The 22,431-nt window shown below is 48.9% G+C and overlaps 1 protein-coding gene across 15 annotated transcripts; it reads right to left on the bottom strand.

The window, feature by feature from the left end:
• Positions 1-289: 289 nt before the first annotated feature.
• Positions 290-22,287, bottom strand: PGAP2 (post-GPI attachment to proteins 2). 15 transcript variants are annotated; one of them, XM_043580387.1, is made up of 9 exons: positions 22,168-22,287; positions 13,582-13,602; positions 10,527-10,701; positions 6,382-6,550; positions 2,495-2,747; positions 2,246-2,352; positions 1,725-1,787; positions 1,523-1,631; positions 290-1,316 (listed from the first exon to the last, which is right to left on the bottom strand). In XM_043580387.1, exons 3-9 carry the CDS (start codon positions 10,658-10,660, stop codon positions 1,186-1,188), a joined length of 966 nt encoding a protein of 321 aa, XP_043436322.1. In that variant the 5' UTR covers positions 10,661-10,701; positions 13,582-13,602; positions 22,168-22,287; the 3' UTR covers positions 290-1,185. The 15 variants fall into 15 exon arrangements, with proteins under 15 accessions (XP_043436322.1, XP_043436326.1, XP_043436318.1 ...); XM_043580391.1 differs by lacking the exon at positions 6,382-6,550 and having other exon boundaries at positions 22,168-22,280; XM_043580383.1 differs by lacking the exons at positions 13,582-13,602; positions 22,168-22,287 and adding an exon at positions 13,238-13,362.
• Positions 22,288-22,431: the final 144 nt, after the last annotated feature.

The following is a 22,431-nucleotide window of genomic DNA, read 5'->3' as shown; positions in this document are numbered from 1 at the left end:
GACAGAGCTGGGGCTAGAACTAAGGCCTGTGCCTCAACCCAAGACTCCCCCAGTTATCCCAGCTACCAAGCCTGGAGTCATTACAGGGATAGCTCAGTCACTCCTCCTCACCAGAATTGTGGCTTAGACACTCCAGATCTAAGGTGGGAAGAGCGGGGTTAGGGGGATACCACTTGGAATCATACCCTGTCATGGACTTTTTCCCTCCATCCTGGAGCCTGTCCCTCACCTCAGTTCCAATTAAAGAAAGACGAGTCCAAGCCCCAAGACAAGTAAGGCTAGCCCAGACTGTTGGCAAAAAAAAAAAAAAAAAAAAATTTATTTTCCTTTGAAATAAAATGTACAACCAAAAGAGGTCAGGGCATGGGGCAGCAGGGAGGACAGGGAGACAGCAGAGAGCCCATTTTGGGGCAGGAATCTGCCTCTAACTACCCTACACCTTTGCCAAGGAGGAAGAGTCGGTGAGCCATGGATTTCAGAAGGGAAGGAAAACAAATGCTGTGCCAGTGCTTTTCCTGGAGCAGGACATCCCTCAGGTCCAGAACACTACCTCCACAAGGTAGTGTCAGAACCACACACTGGCAGAGCCCTTACAGATCCTACAGCCCTCCTACCCCCAACCACCTGCATGGACATACGAAGGCTTAGATGGGGAAGGGGTACACACTAAACAGGAGGTGAAGTCAGAGCTAGAACACCTGGGCAAACTTAGCAAGGGACTGTGGCACAGGCCTGGGCATGTGCAGGAGATAATCACATATACCAGTCAAGTGAATGACCCCGTGGAGAGAAATGGCTGTGGTTTTCAGGTAGCAGCCACTGCTCAGTGGTCCCTGACCTCAGCAAGAGGTGGCTATGTAAAGGCCAAGAACCGATGGTGGTTATAAACCTCAGGACTTTTTTTAGCACCAGATGGTGGAGCTCTCCTAACAGCTCAGCTTCTTGGGGCCTCTCCGATAAGGGTGATGCTGCTTGAAGGTCCCTGTGCCTTCAAGTGGGGTGAGGGAAAAGAGAAGCCAGCAGGGCTACCTAAAACCCTGTCCTGTGCCCTTCTGCCCTTCCTCCCCCTCCCCCAGCTTCAGCACGGCCCACAGAGGACACAGGGTGGGGAAGGCCAGAGTGGTGTCTTGTTTCTAGTTTCTGGGCAGTGGACCGCCTCCTCTTTTCTAGTAGGAGAGAAAGGGTTTAGAATCGCTTTTCCTCAGGCTGGGAGGTAATGAGCAGCTCCTTGTTTCCGAAGTCCCACCAGGCTGTCATGTGGAACGCCATGTTGGTTAGGACAACGGTGTACTCCAGGATGGCGAAGATGGTGTATACTGTTGCAAGGGCACAAGAACAGAGCATGGTGAGACTCCCGTCCCTGCCCCCCAGGGGCCTCTTGATAAAACGCCACCACTACACATCTCTACAGAGACACAATGGCAGTTAGCCCCCAAGGCCACTGCCATCTCGCACAGTATAGACAACATCATAACTGTCCCATAGCCACTGTGACCACATACGGATCCCAGCCTGGCCTCACCTCCAGCCTCACAATACATGTTGTGCCGAAAGTAGACAGCCAGCGCCGTGAAGAAGGAAATGAAGTTGATGACGAAAAGCCGCTGTTTCCAGTTGTAGGACTTGCGGTCCTAGAGGATGGGCTGTCTGATCACTCTGCAGCCTGTTGGATATGTGTGGGCAGCCTCCCCTCTTAGCCCCAACTCCTGAGGGCTGCGTCTTACCTCCCTTGGTTTTGGAAGGGGGCACAAGCAAGGGCAGCAGGAATGATGGGCATGTTCATATTCCTGCGTTTGGGAGTATAATGAAGCCAAGGAGCAGTGCTGTCCCTGCCCCTCCCACTTCAGCAGGATGGAATATGAAAGTTACTCAGAGTCACCCCCCAACCTGACACCTCCACATACTGTGGGGAGAAGAAAGGTATCTGGGGGGGGGGGCACTGGAGTTATTACAGACCACAGACCCCTGACACAGTTCCTACCTAACCCACTGCAGCCTGGGTGCTGTCCCTCATTCTACCCCCATTTGGAGCCTCCATCTCTTCTATTTTCCAGTCTCCATTAGTACCCGAACACAGTCCTAGATTCTGACCAATCCATCACCCTCCACTCATCCCCAAGCCCCAGCCTCAGCCCGGGTTCCCATTAGAACTCTGGTTCCCATCTCACCATTACCAGCATCCTGAGGACGGGTGTCCTTGATTTTCCCCTGGGCTGCTTAGAGCCCCACTAGGGGTAGACCGTACCTCCTGACTTACTGTGTGCTTCTTGGTCAGCCGCCAGAGAATGCAGGTGAGGAGCATGTGACTGAGGGAAGAGGCGATGAACACAATAAAAGCATTTTCGTGGATGGCTGGAGGGAGAGAGGAGGGTTGGGAGCGGGCACTACAGGAAGCATCCTAACCCCTCCCTCTGAAGGTCTGAGTGAGGGAGGGCGCAGGGGCGACCCTTCCCAACCCTTCCCCTGCTCCTCCTTCCCTCATGTGGACACCCACTGAAGTCCTCGGAAGAGGAGACGTAAGTGAGCACTAGCAGTGCGAGGTTCTCGACGACGTTGAGGCCAAAGTTGAGGCGGCAAAGCGGGCGGTAGCCAGGACACGGGGACGCGCAGCTGAGGTAGTGGTTCCAGTAGGCGAAGGCCACCAAGAAGCGGGGCGCTGAGTGCAGGCCGATGCAGAAGCGCCACACGTAGCGCTGGGGCACCTCCCCACCAATGGCCGAGCTCACCGAAGGCAGGTAGTTGGGCACCTAGAGAGTTGTGACCAGTCTGGTGGCAGGCCTCCACCAGCCCCACCCACCCACCTGGAGATCCTTCTCTCCATCTATCAAAATCACGCTGGCCCTCAGAAGGCTCCGCTCCAGCCCTTTCCTTTCCCAGAGGTCCTCCTTCAGGCACCTCGAGAGAGAGCTCTCCTGGGAGACATCCCTTTCCAGGTCCCGGCCCCCAATGTGCTTGTTCTCATTCCCCAGGCAGCCTGGGGTTTGTGCAGGGACTTGGTTGGACCTTTTCCATCTCCCTATACATGGAACCTACATATGGCTGGGGAAGCTGTAGACAGGTTCAGATGCTCTCTGAGCCCATAGCACAGAGCTATGGGAGATTCCATGGCCCAGGACCCCAGATTCAGTCCTGAGGACGGGGATGAGTCACAGACCACCTGAACTTCCGTGCTGGATTCACGGCCCACCTGAGCTGTTCTTGACTGCTCTCAGTTCTACTAACTCTTCTGGGCAGGTGTGCCAAGGTGGTAGAGGGTACTGTGAGATCCTGGGGGACCTGGGTCAGGAGGATACCCCCACCCTGATCATGCTTAAGAAAGTGGGTGCTCCTAACCTGGGGTAGTCTAAGAAAATGACCTATTCTTGTGCATCCCTCCCATTCATCTTTCTCAAAGCCTAGAATTCCTTATTCCTTCAGGAACTGGAGCACTATTCTTCACGGTTGAGGAAGGAGGAGGAGATAACACACAGCTGCGAGGACTGGTGTGTTGCTCGTGTGAGAGGGTGAGAGGATGAGGGAAGAACAGTCTAGATGGGGACAGGAAAGCCAGGGAGAGGAGGAGGATCTCTCAGACTCCAGGGTCTGGAGCAGTGCTTCTACCTTTAACATGCGTACAACTAACCAGGGATTGTGTGAAGATGTTGGGGGTCTGGAATCTGAGAATCTGCATTTCTAAAGGATTCCAGTACTGGAAGCTACCGGTCCGTGGCACTCGCTTTCTGTGGACTTTTTTAGACTGTCAGCAAGAACCAGAGCAGTGCCAGAGCCCAGGGACCCAGAGAAGGAATGACCATGCTGTGACTATAGCAGGACCAGTCTTCAGAGATGGAGTTCTACAAGATCCCCTCCTTTCTCCTAATGGTGATGCTGATGGATCAATGCTGGGAACATAGGCAATGGTGGACGCAGCTCACAGGGCAGAGGTGGGCCTGGGGTAACACCAGCCAGGGGCTTCGCAGCCTTCACAGAAAAGGAGATAGATTCCCCTCAGCACTACCAAAGGAAGCTAAGTGTAGAGCTCTCTGAGAGGGTGCTGCTCCCAAGGCCATGGCTTGAGATACCATGTAGCTTGAGACCAGGCTCAGATACTCACTCTGAGTAATCAGTAAAGAGACAGCACGGAGGCTTTGGAGCCACACAAACCCGGGTCTGCATCCCATCTCTGCCTTTATTGACCTACTCAAGGTCACTTCACCTCTCTGAGCTTTAATTTCCTTGTTGGCAAAATAGCGACACTACCACCTACCTTGCAGGATGATTGTGAATATTAAATATGATGTATGCAGAGCATCTGCAGTGTTTAGCACACAGCAGGTACAAGTTATGGCTTTCAGAAGACAAACTTCCCTGAAAAGCCTGCAAATAGCTGGTGAGCTATGTGGTTATTGAAAATGGGAAGCCTGCATGGGAGTGACAGGCGAGAACTGTAACTTCATCAGAGACTTCTGAGCCCTCCAAGCCTCCTTACTTTTCTACCCCTCTGGGCAGGTCCCCTAAGTAAGGTTAGTGGGAGTGCTGCCTCTGTTTCCTAGAATATTCATTCTGAAAACTCCTGTCCCCATCCCAGCTACTTTAAGGAGAGCAGGACCAGCATGAGCTTTTTGTCTGTTTGTTTGTTTCCTCCAGCATGAGCTTTCTAAAGCTTGGCTGGGAGAGCCCAGAGCCCTAACTGATGCTGGGAAACAGGTAAATGGTAGAGATGGCAAAAATCTGGGAGGACACCACAGGAAGAAGGGAGATTTAGGGCCCTGTGGCTACTGGTGTCATCCTCATAAGCTCCTCTCAGATTAGGGGTGGAGATAGGATGCTGAGAGCAGGGATTTCCTCTTACCCCCACCCACACACACAAATATACATGCACACATGCACACACATGCATCATCAGTATAGATATTCATTTATGTTCCCCCATCCCAAGCACACAAGTTCTCCACTCACCAACTATGCCAGCAACATCAGGAGCTATCAGAGACCAGGTGCCCAGCTCACCCCAAATCTCCCCATGAGCTCAGAGCTAAGGGTACTGAAGTGGGAACATAACCCCTTTCCCCAAGAACAGAAACCCTCTACATCCTAGAGGATGTGGCTCAGTGGACCTGTGGCAGGGCGGTAGATCAGAAAGTCACATGGTATAAAGGGTGAAGGTCCAAAAAATTCCCTATCAAAGCACCTCAGATTTCACCAATTGAGATTCATTCCTTTGATAAAAGTCCCCCAAACTTACGGATGACTTTGCTATCTACTGCCCCCATCCCTTGCCAACTGAACAAGACCTCCCATTCCTATCAATTCAACCTGCTACTCTTCTCTGTGGACTCCATCCCTGCCTCTCTACTTTCATAGTCCCTATTTTAGCTCTGGTCTTCCCAGTAACATGATCTATTTGCACTAGCCTCCTCACTTATCTCCCTACTCTTGCCCCCTGCCCTTAAATCTGTTCTCCACTCAGGAGCCAGAATGATCTTCTAAAGCATAAATCTGATCGTGTCCCTTTCCTGCTTAAAATCTTTCCAAAGCTCACCACTGCCCTCTGGATAAAATCAAAAGTTGTCAGCCTGGCATTCACAAAGATCCTTCTTTACCACCATAGCAGAAATGCCCCCTGGTCCAGGAAGGAAGTCTTCCCCAACACCTAGGCTGGATTAAGTGCTTCTTCTGGGCCCTGTGATCCCTATGCTCCCCTTCATTCCTTATGTTCCCTTTTATCACAATAGGAGTCCCATTTCACTGTGCTGTGATTGTCTGTGTCTAGGACTGTGTCATGTAAGATGAGAGGCTAAGGGCAAGTCCATGTTCAGTTCCATCCTTCTGACACAGAACCTCTACCCCTAGGCCCTCAGGAAAGGCCTGGTGGACTGCTCTTGGAGGCAGGGAGTCCATCTGGGTTTCTAGCTGGCAGAGTCCTGAGTGGACACAGGTTAGGGGGCCCGAGGCTGCCAGGGGAGAAACCAAGCCTGAATATTCCAGGGCAGGGCTGGGGGTGTTCTCAGGCCATGTCCCCAGTCTGGGTTAAAGCCACTTATGACCTCTCCTGGCTCCTGGCCCAGTCTAACTCCCCAGTCCTGGCTTCCTTTCTAGTCTGGTCTTTCTTCAGCTTCCTCCTCCCTCTCATGACCTCTCTTGCCTACTGCCCTCCCTTCCCTTCCCCTTTCCCCTCTGCTCCCTGGCACTCTCTGTAATCTTCTACTCTCGGAAGACTGTGACTCCACTCTCCCTGAGTCTCTCCCCACAAATTCCCACAACTCTGACTTGCCCCCCACCATCCCTTTATCCCTTTCCCCTTTCTCTGACCCTCCGCCTTCTCTCTTACTCTCTGATTCCACTCTTACTGCCATCTCCTGACCTGGCCCTGACCCAGGTGCGGGGGAGCCTGGCACTCACCCCACAGTCAGTGGCCACCGTGTACTCAAAGTGGAACACCAGGGACCAGATGATGCAGAAGAAGAAGCCGAACATGGGGAAAGTGATGACCCACCAGATCATGGCCGTGAAGTGGAGCCGGAACACAGTCCCATCTGGGTCCAAGGGCTGGGAGGCCGCAGAGAACATCCTGTAGGGAGTGGTGCCCAGGCAGGGCGAGGGACACAACTTGGGGCCTGGTGGGACACCTGGGCCTCGGGAAGTGGAGCCTTTTCCAGAGCTGGCTCCCTCTATAGGGAAGAGCCAGAGTAGAAAGAGCATAAAGGGAAATGGAAAGCAGTGCAGAAGGTAAGGAGGTACAGAGAGAGATGGGGCGGGAGCAGCTGAGTCAGGCAGGGTCAGCTCTTAGGAATCCCTTTGGCACAATGGTCCTATAGGTCCACCTCTTAAAGAACCTGGAGAATAGAGGCTCCCAGTGGCCTGGACATGGGAGTTTGATGGGCCACTTCAATCTCAAGACTCTCACACCCAACTCAGAAGGATCAGAGGTAGAAAGGTTATTACTTCTGTTCCATAGAACATTAGGACTAAGATTTTAGCCACTTGACAGATTAAAGCTCCCAAGTCAAGGCTTTCTTCAGGTCACATAACCTAGACAAAGGACCCTTGGCTCAGACTGGTCCAAGCCCTCCCACTGACCCTGTCTGACCACATTCCTCCTCTTCACCCAAGTTCAACCAGGAACAGTGGGAGTGCCCAGAACCTATTTCAATGGGACCACAGGCTGCCAACCAGCCCACCCCCAGGCTCAGAATGATCCAAGCCTCAGGTCAACAGTACCCTCATCTCAAGATACCAGGGTCCCTGCAGAGGCTTCTCCTTCCTCTCTAAGAAGACCATGTCACCCAATCCAAAGTTTATGGGAATCTGAGGGTCACGGGAACCTTCTCCACTCAGCTTGAGCCTATTGTGCTGGGCCAGACCCAGCAAGGACAGACCCAAACCAAGGGAGCTAGCTTCTTCCACTCCCTTCTCCTGCTAGGCAGAGAAGTCCCTCTTCCCACCCCTGACTGCCCCAACTACCATGACTTGTGAGATGGGTTCCCTTCTGGGGGGCAGACAGAAAGGCTTTGTATTCAAACGCCTAGGACCAAACCTCCCTTGGGACTCATACCACCCACGATTAAGGGAGCCCTAGTTCACTAGTCCAGCTCAGCATCAAGGAAATGGGGGAGGGGGCGCAAACTGAGCAACACTCACACTGGGTGCTGAAGGATCCGGGGCTTGGGTTGAGAGTTCTAGCCAGACTGAAACTATTCTAAGACTGGAGGGTCCCACCCCTAGCTCTCCAGGGCCTGCCCTCCCGCCCACAGAGCTCAGATCTCCACGCCTGCCCAAGCACACAGCCCTCCCAGGACCAACAAGACCATATCATAAACCCTGGAACACTCTGCAAAGGTAAGAGTGGTAGTGGCTAAAGTCAGCCCACAACAGCTTCCTTGTCAGGGATGGGGGTGGGGACCCTTTTGAGAGTTGTATCCTGGGATCCAGGCAGTTTTCAGGGAAAGAAAAGGGAGAAAGCAAAATAGGATTTCACCCCTTTCTGTTGAAGCAGGAGTATGTCTGTTGGGCCTCATTGGAGAGCCAGCTAATCTTAGAACAATACATTCAGGATCCAAGACAGATCTGGACGGGCCTAAATATGAGGTTATCAGTGTCCAGTCTGGACCTGTGCAGAAACAGCTAACTCAGCTCAAGATGCCTTAACAGGGGTCTAACAGCCAGTAATAGGAATGCAACGGTACTACTTTTCCCTGTGCTACCCAGGCCATATGAAGACCTATGCCCAGATCAGGGCCTCATATGAAGAGAATAGTGACCGACTGGGCCAAGTCTAGGGGCGCACGTCCTGTGAGGGTTGCCTGAAAGAACTGGAAATATGCTACCTAATAAGAGTAAACTCAGGGACCCCTACCCCCATTACTGCCATCCCACCTCTGTAGGGCTGGCTTGATGCCAGGAGGAGAGAGAGTAGCTCTCAGGCTCCCAAAGCAGAGCCAGTGCAAAGGCAAAGATTCACCAAAAAGAGAATGTCATGTCCACTACAAGAAAGAGCTTGCTAATTGTTAGTTACTAAGCTTCCTTAGAATAGGCTGCCTGGAGAGGAAGGAAGCTCCCCATCACTGGAGATATGCAAGCAAACACAGAGTCATCTAAATTACAGATGTGTTAGAGTAAGGTTACTTTTTTTATTCCTAGGGTTGGCCATTTCTAGAATACTCCAGGTGAGAAATTCAGAGCATACATCCACCTGGGCTGCCCCAAGGTGGCTCCAACATGGTAGTCCCAGAGAGTGGGGACAAAATACCACCTGGGTCCCTGAGCTCAGTCCTGCCCCAGAGTGGTCAGGTATCCCTCCTGCAACTACCTATGCCTCAGGATCCCTAACTAGTATGTCAAGAATGGGTTATAGGTATGCCAGATATGCTGGCTTACTGATCCCATTAGCCCTCAGGAGCCAGCCATGAGGGGCAAAGCAAACAGCCTATTCCATTTAATTCCATATGCCTTACAAATATATTCTGCATGGACTAAGACTTGGTCTCAGGCTTCCTTTTCAAAGGGCACTGGGCTGATGCAGGGGGGAGGGGGTCCTATTCATTTATTCAACCAATTCTTCCTGATTCAGATGTAGTGCCCACCTTGAAGAAGCTCCTGGTCTGATGGGGAACAGAGATACAAATATGATATGATAGAACTGTATGAAAGATAAAACAGGGAACTGTGGGCACCCAGAGGAGAGAGTGATTAAGTCTTCCCCAAGGAGGCTAGGGAATGTTTTTCAAAGGAGGAGACATTTGAGAAGGGTTTTGCAGGATACAAAGGAGTTGACCAGGTGAGAGAAACATTTGATGCATTATCTAAGGTGAAAACTTGGTCAAGAAAAGCCATTGTTTGGATCCGTTTCGATCCTCCCCCTCAAGATCACCTGGTCAGCCCCTTTTTGTCCAGTCCTATTCTTTCTGATAGCTCCCAGCCCTGGGTCTCATAAGACTGGCTGCCTACCGCTCAAGGCCAACATCTACCCATCGACAAAGCAAGGAGAGAGAAAACTTCCAGTCATAAGAACAAAAGAAGTAGGCCCCACTCCATACTGCCATTCAGACCCCACTTCTAATCATAGTCCTATTTCTGGAGCAAATGCTCTTTATAGGGAGGCAGGAAGCTGAGCTGATTGGGGGCCTTCAGAGCTCTCTCTGATGCTCTTCCAAGGGTCCATGTCCAGGCCCTGCCTCCTTTCCACCTAGAGCCCATGGGCTCTTCCTCTCCTGCCCTGCCTTCCAACCTTACAATCTCTTTTCCTCCTACTCCTTCTGCTCCTCACCCTTCACACTTCCCAAACCACCTTCCTATCCTTCCCCTATCTGGAGCTCTACACTACTCCTGAGAAGGAGGATGGGAATTGCCAACCCCATTTTAAGACATGGGAAGCTGAGGCTCAGTCTCTGTGTCTCAGGTAATACAGAGTCAGTGGATGAAATTAGGAGTGTAACAGAGGTCAACACAGGTCTGACCCTCTTTACCCCAAAACATTACAGAGAAAACTCACATCTTTCCTCCTGGCCCAGCACACCATATCCCTGCTCAGAGGGCACATGCCTACCTGGGGAACATAGGCCATGAACACATATATACACACATCATCAGGCCCCCATCCAGACACACACAGATATGGTCTCTCCCGGACACATACAGTCACGTCCCTTACAGTCACACAGACGCATACATAATCACATTCTCACAGAGACAGGCACAGCCCACAGTGCCACACTAAGAGGCCCCAGCACCCTCTAGCCCAGTCCTGTTCTCTCTCCATCCCCCACGAAACCCGGGGGCTCTTGAATCTGCCCCTCTATGAAGTAAGGATTGAATTCTGGGGCTGCCCAATTTCAATGACTCCAGGCCCTAATGACCTCCATGGAAAGTGGCAGAAGGCTAATTCCTGAGACCTCAATTTTCAGGTACCCAGCAACCCAGTTTGTCTGATGGACCTCATTGGAGAGCTCACTAATCCTGTTACAACAGAATCAGGATCCAAAATCGATCCAATTGGACCTGAATATGAGATATTCCTTGACCCCCCCCCCCCCCTTCGCAAGCCCTACCCCACAGTGTGTGGCCGTAGTCTCCTTGAAGTGGAAGAGCAGGGACCAGAGGATGCAGAAGAGGAAGGCGACAAGTGGACAGCAGACTGTGACCAGGGCCACCAGGGTGAAGCGGAGGCGGACCAGGGTCCCATCCCGGTCCAGTGGCAGTGGGACCTGGTACATCTTGTCAGACCTGGGGATGGAGTAGTATGCTGTCAAGGCCCAAGGCAGCAAGGCTGGGACTCTGTGGTAAAGCCAGCCCTTGTGCTGAGTCCTCAGCTTAGCTGAGCCATGGGATGGAGGGTCTGAGAAGAAAGCCATCTAGCCCCTAAACTTGTACAGTTCCTGCCCTGGATGGGGACGATTGACTCAGAATCCCAAGAGGACATTCACCCTCAATTTCAGAGGAAAGACAATGAAGCAAATCTGTGCTAAAATGAAGCCTGAATAGATTGGGAGAGTTTCTTCTCCCCTATACCTGGCTTTACAGGTCTATGACAACAGGAGCTGGTTTAACTGGTCTCTCTTGTTTCAGGAACCAACCCTAAAACCTCCCAGTGAACAGAATAGTCCACCTTCTTTCACAGGCCTTTGAGCCTCTAGACTTCAGTTCTCCCTGCTTCACCCACTGGCCCAGGGCCTTCTGTACCTTCAGTCCCTTCCCAGGCTCTGTGTGTCTGCACCACAGTGCACAGCAGCAAGGGCTCCATGGAAGCCAATAGAACCCTGACCCCCTGCTCGTCCCCACCTGCTGCCTCATGTGCTCTGAGGGTGAAAGGCTTTGCAGAATCAGGCCTGGTGCTAGCCTGGGCTTGCTATTTGCTGGAAAGAGCTGCCTGGTCAGCTTCTGGAGGCTTCCCAGAACCCATGGGGCCTGTCCATCCCCCTCCAGAGATGAAGTAAAAGCTCCTGAGAACTGTTGACTCCCTGCTGAGATGAGGATACTAAGGTTAAGAACTATAATAACCAGGTATACACCAGCAATCTTAGCCCAGCCTCCCTAAGTGCACAGAGGGGAAATTGAGGCTAAGAGAGGAACAAGAACCTGCTCAGGGTCGCACAACAACTAGAAGGGAGAGCCAGCAGTGGGGAGATGTAGGGCCCACAGGGTCACAAACTGCAGCCCCAGCCTTCTTTGACCCCTTCGTCTCTGGGACAGACCTCTGGGTAGAAAGGTCAGGTTAGATCAGATTAGGAGGGGAGAGAGAAGGGGCACCTGTCATTAGAGAAAGAAAGGTAAATCAGATCCTATATAGATGAGTCAGTGAATCCTGTCCCCATTGCAAAGGCAGAGAAACCAAGATGCAGAGAGAGAAAGGCCCTTCCTCAAAGCCAGATGCTGAGCCTGACAGAAAGCCATCCTTGGAACTTAGGCTTCTTGTGGCAAACTAGGGCTGGCTCCAGATTCATAAAGAACCCGCCCTTATGGACTCAAAGGTCTTGCCAGATCAAGTCCCAACTCTTCCTGGCCCCGCCCTCAGGAAGAACCTGAAGCTAACCTCCTAGCATTCCAGAACCAGGTGAATACGCCTCTGTGTTCTCCTCCATCTTCCCCCACCCGCCTCTCTTCCAGGCCTGATTAGTCAGCCTGCCCCAGTTGCCCAACTTCTTTTCTGCCTTCAGGAGCCAGGGATCTCCCAGAGGAATTGGAATTGGAGCTGGTGCCCCTCCCAAATTGAACACATTTCTTGGATCATCCCCAAATGGACTATAAGTCCCCTAGAGAAGGGGAAGGACTTCCCCACCCAGCCCAAACCCTGATTTGGTGCTTGTAGCAGCACTAGTCCCCTCTCTGAAGCCAGTGGCTCTAGAAGCCTCGGGAACCACTGGGATGCCCAAACTGAAGAACAGATCCTCAGGGAATGAATAGGCACTGCTTGAGGCAGGGGTTGGATAAAGAAGTTGGAGGAACAATCTGTTCCACTGCTTGGAGGTATGCCTGGCTCCTCTTTTAGCTGTGTGACCTTGGGCAAGTCATCTAACCACTCTGGGTCTTTTTCCACAGTTGTGCAACATGAAGATCATGTGGTTTAGATTACTAATATGGCCAATCCAACATGGTCATTTTACTTCTCCAGGCCTCAGGACAGGGAGCTCACTACCTGAAGGGCAGCTCTTCAGTCCCAGTCAGCTCTAACTTCTTCATATGTACTACTTAGCTGGAAACTGCTTTCTTAGGAGTACCCCTAACTTATCTCCAAAGGTCCCAGAGATCTTCTCAGCCTCCAGCCAGAATCCATACTTACTGGGTACCTTCTGAGTATGAGGCACCCTGCTTAGTGCTCCACATACATTGTTTCTTTTAATCCTCACTATAATTCTACGAGGCAGGCCCTATATAGCCTGTGTATTTTCATTTTACAGAACAGGAAACTGAGGCTCAAGGAGGTTAAAAACACTTGCCCAAGGTCACAGGCTAATAAATGGAAGAGGTGTAATTTGAAATTACTCTATCGGGTTCCAGAGACGCCCAACACCTACATCCCTGGCACCTAAAGAGAAATCCCCATCAGCAGACCCTGGAGAATGAAGCAGAGCTCAACCAGTGCACAGCCAGCACCATGTGGGAGAGCAGTAGGGGTAAAGGGTTAGTTCAGAAGTCGGGACAGCAGCAGATCCTGGGCAAGCACCAGCACCTTGGGGCTGGGCGGTGAGAAAGCTGGACCTCGTGGCGGAGCTCCCCCAAGTGGGGTTGCCCCGCGATCCGTCACACCCATCCCCATACTCACCCAGGCTGTGGCGGCGAGGAGGCCGCGCCGGCGCAGGCCGGGCGCTGGGGGAACCCGAAGGGAGCCCAGGCCCGGCCTGGGGCAAGCGGCCGGGGGCGGGCCGGAGCGGGAACGGCGGGGGCGGGGCCAGCGCGCTAGGGGAGGAAACTGCGCCCAGATCCTCCATTGGCCCCTCCCCACTTCTGCGGACCTGGACCCTTGGCTCTCCGCCTTGATCCGGTGTCCCCTTGTGCCATGCCTCTCTAGCTCTGGTCTGCCCCACTAATTCCTGTTGCGTGGGGGCAGCCGGAAGAGCCCTGGACCCCTGGGTTTGACACGTTGGATAAGCCACCTTGTCACCTTACCTCTCAGCGGCGTTCCATCACCTGTTGAAAGAACATAAAATTGGTTCAACAAGCCCCGAATTCTCTAATTTTCTAGTCTCGGTGTCTCCTGCCCACGTCCCCATTCTAGCCGAATTATCCGGCCTCGCCCTTCTGAAACATTAAAACAGTTTTGCCCCAGCCTCAGCGCCCCTCCCCCTAACTTTGCTCCCCATAGCCGATTCCCGGCATTCAGCAAAGGGAAGAGCACATTATAGGTAGAGAGATCAGGGAGGCCCACCCCAAAAACTTGGGGCCAGAGCTGTTCCCGGCTTTGATCAGGAGAGGGCGCCCTGTCCTGACATAACAGAGCAAGGCTCTCCTTTCCCCAGTCCTGGGTCTGCCCCACCACGAGAGGGTTGATCCGCAGAAACCAACCCAGCCCACAGGGTTCCCTCCCCACCCAGACTGACCCCTGAAGGAACCCGAGGAAGATTCTTGGGGTTGTCAGAGCACCTGCAGGGGGTGAAGACCTCTGACCTAGACGTAGTTACCACCACAGTTTTCCTAGTCATATATCCCCACAGTAATAGCACATTTTGAGCACCCTCTGTTTTCCAGGCACTTTTCTATTTTTTATGCATTATCCCATTTGATCCTTATAAAAACTCCATGAGATGGATACTATTAACATCCCTGTTTTAGAAAAGGTATGTTACCTATTCACACAGCTATAAATGTCAGAAACAGGATTGGAGTCCCGCACCTGAGGTCATTCCCTTAATCCCTCCCTATATAGTTGACCCTGGAACAACCCGGGTTTGAACAGCACGTGTCCACTTACACGTGGATTTTTTGATACAGCACAGTACTATAAATGTATATTTTCTCCCTTATGGTTTTAAGAAAAAAAAATTATTTTGTTTTTTAAAGTAGGCTCCACACCCAATGTGGGGCTCCAACTCACAACCCAAGATCGAGTCACATGCTCTACCAACCGAGCCAGCCAAGTGCCCCCTCTTCCTTATGATTTTCTTAATAACATTTTCTTTTCTCTAGCTTACTTTATTGTAAGAATATGTCATATAAAACATATACAAAGCATGTGTTAATCAATAGTTTATCGGTAAAGCTTCCAGTCAACAGTAGGGTATTTATAGTTGGTTTGGGGAGTCAAAAATTATACATGGAGTTTTTACTGTGTGGGGGCGGGGGGGGGGGGGGGCAGCACCCCTAACCCCTGCATTGTTCAAGAGTCAACTGTATAATGTTAATCCCACAAGGTAGCTACACTCACCACTTTGCAGGTGGATACAGAGGCTCAGATTTGATTAACTTACCAGAGATCTTTTTCATGCATTCATTCTTGTTCATTCACTCAGCCTAGCCCTTTCTGTGGCAGGCCCTGACTGGGCAATGGTGGCAGACCCAGAGATAACTCACTCCTGGAGGCTCCAAGTCTGGCGGGACAATGTCCTATTCTAGTGACTTTGAACTCCTCTCCACCCTGTGCTTTAGGGTCCCAGGGCAAATGAACAATTAGTAAAACTGTACTAAAAGAACCACCTCCTTTTAGTTTCATTGATTAGATGTAGGTTTTCTACCTCAGGGCTTTGTGTCATCTTCTTTGTCTACCTCCAACATACAGATGCTTGCTCCTGGCCTTTATTCCCTGTCTTTATTCCCTGACCCTATTCCTTGTCTGTTTCTTTGGCCCTAAATACCATTCCCTGAGGCTGGGTCCCTTCTCTGTGCCTCTAGACTACCCCCAATGCCTGAAACTTGAGGTGCATTAATCTTGCCATTAATTCTTTGGTGATTTGGGCAATTCACCATACAGTCCTGAATCTCAGTTTCCTCATCTGTAAAATGGTTTTAGGAATATCCACAGCACAAGGTTGTCCTGGGGATTAAGTGAGGTAAAACAGCAGTGTGCCAGGTATGTAGGAGATACTCAAGACACCCTGGCTATTGTGATGAGATGTGGAAGCTATGGTCTGAACTTGTCCTGACTGAGCCTTTTCTTTTCTTTTTTTAATTTATTTTTTAACATTTATTCATTTTTGAGAGTGAGACAGACAGAGCATGAGCAGGGGAGGGGCAGAGAGGGAGACACAGAATCCAAAGCAGGCTCCAGGCTCCAAGCTATCCACACAGAGCCCAACGTGGGGCTCGAACTCATGGACCGCGAGATCATGACCTGAGCTGAAGTCACACGCTCAACCGACTGAGCCACCCAGGCACCCCAAGACTGAGCCTTTTCTGAACTGTGTGACCTCAGCCATCACTGACCCTCTCTGAATCTATTTCTTCCTCTTTCAGTTCCAAAGCCTATCACCTTGATTTATGTGAGGAAAAGTAGAAGAATGAGTTCTTACTAGGTGCAAGGAACTTTATGTACACTTTCTTATTCGATCCTCTTAATAATCTGGTGAGGTAAATTTGATGGAATATATTTTACAGATAAAGAAGCTGAACAAGCATCTAAGCTTCTAGTCTTGCCTTCAATTCAGTGGGCAGTCAGTGTTTGCTGAATCGACATTTGTCTGTAATCCAAGTAGTTGCTGCTGCTGCCGTTGAAACCTTCCAGTGTCTCCTGTCCTCCTGGTTGGTTTGCCTTGTGCCTGGACATACCTCAGAGAGGCCTGTGCCTGAAATAGCACCAATATTGTCCAGCTTTGGCCACAGTCACTGCTCCACTCCCCCTGTCCACACACACATACTAGATTCCCCAAGCTGACTGAGCATTTATTTACAGGGATGCTCCAGCCCGCAGTAGCATGGAGGCAGTACAGAGGTGGGAAGCAGAAGAAAAGTGAATGTGGGATGTAGTTGTTAAGGAAAGATTCCTGAGGCTCTGCTTCACTGGTTTCCTTGCTCTTCTAACTCTTCATCATCCTCCCCATTTATAGCCACATTGGCTCTTCTTAAAACACAGATCTGGGGGTGCCTGGGTAGCTCAGTCGGTTAAGTGTCTGACCCTTGATTTTGGCTCAGGTCATGATCTTATGGTTCGTGAGATCGAGCCCTGCATCGGGCTCTGTGCTGACAGCACAGAGCCTACTTGGGATTCTCTCTCTCTCCTTCTCTCTTTGTCCCTCCCCAGTGATGCTTGCTATCTCTCTCTCTCTCTCTCTCCCCTCTCTCTCTCTCAAAATAAATAAATAAACATTTTTAAAAACCATACAGATCTGATCATGTGCCTCTCTTGCTGCAAATTGTTTAGCAACTCCCTATGGCGTTTAGGATCAAGAGCAAATTCCTTAGTGTGGTATTCATCATCCTTCGTTATCTGGCCATCCTCTACTCTAGCAAACACATATTTTACATTCTAGCTACGCTCATTTTTTCCATGAGCTTTGCTCAACTTCCTCCTTATCTCTCCCTAAGCACCATGATTCACCCACCTCCCCACTCCACAGGAAGCATTAGAAGTCCATCACACCTTTATTAGGACTGACCACAATGTAGTGAAATTATTGTTAAGCGTCTGTTCCCCTCTCCTTCCTGGAAACCCATTTAAGGATGGAACCCTCACCTGTTCCATTTATTTCTGAATCTCTCAGCTTAGGCCAGAGATAGACACAAAGGAAGCCCAGAAAATATTTGATTGAAGGGTTGATTTAATTGAATTGGGTTTTGAAGGATGGACAGGATTTGGATGTATCAAGAAGAGATTTAGGAACTGTAAGAAAAGCCTTTGAGGAAAGACCACTGTTGTAGGGGTAGAGGCAGAATAAGCATGGCTAGGGATAGGTAAAGAGGCAAGGACGCAGTGCTAAAGATACCCGGTTTCAGGCCAAACTCTGACCCTGCCTCCTGGGCAGCCTCAGGAAAGTCTTCCAGGGTTGTTCTTTGTTCTTCCTAGAGATCTTTTTCACAGCAGAGGCATCCTCCTTGTGCGACTTTAAACTATCCACCCTAGGCACACCCATCTTGCTGTAGGCCCATTCGGCCTCAAATAGTAATTAAATCTTCATTGTATATTTTGTTCTTCATTGTTCAACTTTCTCTGGCTCCCCTATCACTTCTAGGATGAAATCTTAGTTTGTACCTCTGGATATACTGAGCTCTTTCTTGGTCCTACATCTTTTTTCTCTCTGTTCCTCCGACCTAGGATGTTTTTTTTTCCCTCCATCTTGGCAAACTGTACCATAAAGGTATTGATTAATAGCACACTTAGGAATGCATATGGGAACTTCTAGGGAGATCACTAAAATAATATAAAAAGAGAATTTAATTTCCAAGCTGGTACAGGAGGAAAAATGAAATAATCCAAAAGAATGTTAAGAAAGCAGAGATTTAGGGGTGTCTGGGTGGCTCAGTCAGTTGAGTGGCTGACTCTTGATTTTAGCTCAGTTCATGACCTCAGGGTCGTGGGATTGAGCCTCATGTTGGGCTCAGCACTGAGCATGGAGCCTGCCTGGGATTCCTTCTCTCTCTCTCTCTCTCTTTCTCTCTCTCTCTCTCTCTCTCTCTCCCTCTGCCCTTCTCCCCTACTTGTGCGCACACGCGCTCTCTCTAAAAAAAAAATACATATGTACATATTTTTTTTCTAAGCAGAAATTTAATGGAAAATAAGCACTTGAAGAGATGGTCAATATCATTAATCATTAGGGAAATGTACATGAAAACCACAATGAGATGTCACTTCATAGCCCTTAGGATGGCTACAATTGAAAAAAAAGGAATATAGCAAGTATTGGCAAGGATGAGGAGAAATTGGAACCCTCATCTATTGCTAATAGGAATGTAAAATAGTACAGCCACTTTGGAAAACAGTCTGGTAGTTCCTCTAAAAGTTAAACATAGAGTTACCATAGGACCCCATAAATCTACTCCTAGGTATAAACACAAGAGAACTGAAAACATATGTCCATGAAAAACTTATACACAAATGTCCATAGCAGCATTATTCATGGTAGCCACAAGGTAGAAACTCAAATGCCATCAGCTTATGAATGTATAAACAAAATATGGCATATCCATAAAATGGAATATTATTCTATCATAAAACGGAATAAAATTCTGATACATGCTATAACACATATGAACGTTGAAAACATGTTAAGTGAAAGAAGTCAGACACAAAGGCCACATATTGTGTGATTCCATCTATAGAAAATGTTCAGATAGGCAAATTCATCAAGACAGAAAGTAGATTAGTAGTTGCTAGGAGCTGGGGGAAGGGGGAAATAGGGAATGACTGTTAATTGTCTGGGATTTCTTTTTGGGGTTATGAAAATCTTCTGGAATTAGATAGTAGTGATAGTTGCACAACTTCATGAATATAGTTGACCTTTGAACAACACAGGGGTTAGGGGCACTAGACCCACACAGTCCAAAATCCATGTATAACTTTGACTCCCCAAAACCTTAACTACTAAGAGCCTACTGTTGACCAGAAGCCTTACTGATAACATAAACAGTTAATTAACACACATTTTGTATGTTGTATGTATTATGTACTGTAGTCTTACAATAAAGTAAGCTAGAGAAAATAATGTTATTAAGAAACTCATAAGGGAGAGAAAATACATTTACAGTACTGTATTTATTGAAAAAAAATCCTCATATAAATGGACCTGCACACTTCAAACCCATGTTGTTAAAGGGTCAACTTTACTACAACCCTCTGAATTCTATACTTAAAATGGGTAAATATTATATTATGTGAATTATATCTCAATTAAAACAATCTGGCAGGACTGCACCTCAAAAAATGGAGTTTATTATTACAAAAGAACTAAAATGAAAAACAAATTAAGGAAAAACCCAGAAACAGAACAGTAGGACAAATAGAAAATGTTAGATTAAATTCTGAATATACCAATAAATTCGTTAAGTGTAATAGACTAAATGCTCTAGTTTAAAGTCAAAGGTATTCACATAAGATTTATAAAAATCTAATTATATGCTATTTATAAACATCATTCCTCCCTTCAGTTGTAGAAAAAGAGGAAGGAAATCAACATTTACTGGGTGCTTACTGTGTGTCAAACATGTGCCCAGTCCATTGCAAATTCCCTTATTTGACATTTACAATCACTTTACAACATGGGAATTTTTGTGCCTTTTCATAGACAAGAAAACTGGGTCACAGAACAGTTAAATAATTTGTGCAAGGTCTAAAAAGTAGGAAGTCTGGTACTTAAACTTAGCTGTTTGACTCCAACTCTGTCACTCTTTCCTACGCACCACCTAAGAAATCTAAACCTTTAGGGGGCGCCTGGGTGGCTCAGTCGGTTGAGCTTTGAACTTCGGCTCAGGTCACAATCTCCTGGTTCGTGAGCTTGAGTCCCACATCTGAGCTGTCAGCACAGCCTGGAGCCTGCTTTGGATTCTGTGTCTCTCTCTCTCTCGCTCTCGCTCTCGCTCTCGCTCTCGCTCTCTCTCTCTCTGCCCCTCCCCTGCTCATGCTCTCTCGCTCTCTCTCTCAAAAATAAGTCAACATTTAAAAACATTTAAAAAAAAAAGAAAGAAATCTAGGCCCTCACTCTAAAAGGAAGTCTCTTGCCCTTCCCCGATTCTGCAATCCTTATGGGTCCTGTCTCCGCTCTGAGCACCAATCCTTCAAAGCTGCATAGGGTGAGTTCTCAGAGTATGTATGTGAGAGACTGGGGTTTCCCAGGAAAGCTGGACTTTCCTTTGCTTTGTCTCTCTGGGCCAGAGCAGAGTGTTAAGCTGTGGACTTCTTGGGCTCCTGAAGCCCAAGAGAGGGTTTGGCTCAGCAAGTTTTTGTGAGCATGCACCAAACTTCTTCTCTTTAGAGGTGAAGAAGGAATGAAGAGACTAGAAGGGGGTTATGAGAATTAGACAGAGTGAGAGTTATGTGGTCCACAAAGTCCTTCCGAGGGCAGAAGTACCTGGGAATGATGAGCATGTGGGCCACATGCCTACCAGAGTATCTAACAAGAGGTCCTTCTATTTAGAAATGACCATGGTCATAGGAAATTGCTCCCTGCCACACTCCTCATCTAATGTCTCTTCCTCCAGTCTTCCCACAAGTATGTGGGATCCTATTTAAGGATCTCAGCTCCTGAATACCTGCCAGCACTTTGACCTGAATGTATTTACTTAATTAATCACTTAAAACATATTTCTGGGAGCCATTTGTGTCAGAATCAATGTCTTAGAATAGTTAGAATGGGAATTCCTTGACATTTTTAAAGAATAGGAATAATTATCATTTATTGAGGGCTTACTGTATACTGGGTACCATACTAAATGCTTTATCTCATTTAATTCTCTCAATAACCTTAAAGGCAATTACAGTTGTTACCCTCATTTTACAGACAAGGAAACTGAGGCTTAGGGGTTAAAAATTTGCCCAAGCTGACATAGCTAATAAATGGTTGGGCTCAGGTTTAAACTCAGGGTTCCCTAACTCAAAAGTCTCACACTTCTACTACTATTCTACTTAAGAAAGTCATTCATCCATTCATCAAACATTTAATGTGCACCTATACTTTGTGCCTGGGCTTAGGGACACCAGAATAAATAAGTGGAGGAGAGGTTTAATCATATTTGGGTTTCAGGATTGGAGGGTGAGAAATCAAATGTTCTGTAGGTCAGTGAGGAAGCTATAGTAAACTATCCAGGGAGAACTAATGACTTTCCAATGTACAACACAGGAAAGGGAGGATGAAGCAGAGGGATATTTGGATGCAGGAGTGGGGGGAATGTGGCGGGAGTCAGATGTTTAAACTAGCTTTACTATTTGACCATCCACATATTTATTAGTTTCTTTCTCTGAGCATCTACTGAGCACCTACAATGTACCAGATTTCTACTGTTATCTTATTTCATCTTTACAAGCATTCCACTTTTGGACAGATTAGTCAATTATTTGTAATCCCTCGCTACCACTGAACACTCAGAGGGATTTAAATTTATCTACTTTCGGGCAGAGCCCACTTCAATTCTGTGTTGATGTTTCAGGAAAAAGTGGTGGTGGAGAGGTAGTCTGAATAGGTTTTGCTTTCTGAGCACAGTCCCTGCTATTCTGCATGGGACCCTCAGTCACTAGGTCTAGTTTCTAGAACATGCTCAACCTTCTCCCTTGTAATATCAAGCGTCTGTCCTGGGCTAGGCCACGGGAGAAAGAAACGCCAATGAATAAAAAGCAGCTCTGACTTCTAAGAGCCTGAGCACAGAAGACAGGAAAATAATAGGATACAAAGTGACAAGGCTGTAACAGAGGCCTGCCCAAGCATTAGCCAAACTCCCTCAGAGAGATCCGGGAATGTATCCCAGAGAAGGCAGGAACATTTGAACCAGGCCTTTAAGATAAATAGGAGTTCCTAAAGTGCAGGTGGGAAAGAAGTTCCAAGAACCCTCATTTGTAACAAATCCTATGTTGAGCCATTCCCTCACGGCATGCTCATAGCGTACATTAGAGAGATTCAAAGAAGGAAAGGTTGTGATGGGGCCGGCATGGGTTGGGAGACCAGGAGGCCAGGTTTTGGGGCCTCGTAGCAGCTGCAGGCAAGCTACACGGAGAGACAGACCTCCCAGGAGGGCCCTCCAGCTCCGCACGTGGTCTGGCCAGGAAGTGCGGGCAGGACTACGGGGAAGCCTTCCCATCACCGCCCGCGGACTGGGGCAAGGAAAGGGTAGAATAGTTACCATGCCATCGTTGGAGCCTCCCCTCTGATTGGCCCGAGCTTCAGCAGCCCGACTGTCTCGGCTCCAAGGAAGGGGGAGGAGCCTCTGTATAGCGTCACCACTCTTCTCCCACACCCCGCCCGATGCACCCCCACGCAGCCACTCACAAGCCCACTTCGAGGGGGGCCCTGTATGACGTCACGACTCCTCCAGCCAATCTCGGCAGAGAGGGGCGGGACTCCATGTCCCTCCCATCGCCCCTCCCCGCTCCTCCCCGTAACTCCT

This window comes from Prionailurus bengalensis, chromosome D1 (genome assembly GCF_016509475.1).
Source record: "Prionailurus bengalensis isolate Pbe53 chromosome D1, Fcat_Pben_1.1_paternal_pri, whole genome shotgun sequence".
Classification (NCBI taxonomy): domain Eukaryota; kingdom Metazoa; phylum Chordata; class Mammalia; order Carnivora; family Felidae; genus Prionailurus; species Prionailurus bengalensis.
Note: the sequence above shows the minus strand (reverse complement) of the source record. Positions and strands in the feature narration are given on the sequence as shown.

Coding starts and splice junctions, on each gene's coding strand:
- PGAP2 (XM_043580387.1), bottom strand. CDS start 10,660: ATGGGACCCTGGTCCGCCTCCGCTTCACCCTGGTGGCCCTGGTCACAG. Junction 2,353..2,494: donor CTCCTCTTCCGAGGACTTCA/GTGGGTGTCCAC, acceptor CTCTCCCTCCAG/CCATCCACGAAAATGCTTTT. Junction 1,317..1,522: donor CATGTATTGTGAGGCTGGAG/GTGAGGCCAGGC, acceptor CCCTTGCAACAG/TATACACCATCTTCGCCATC.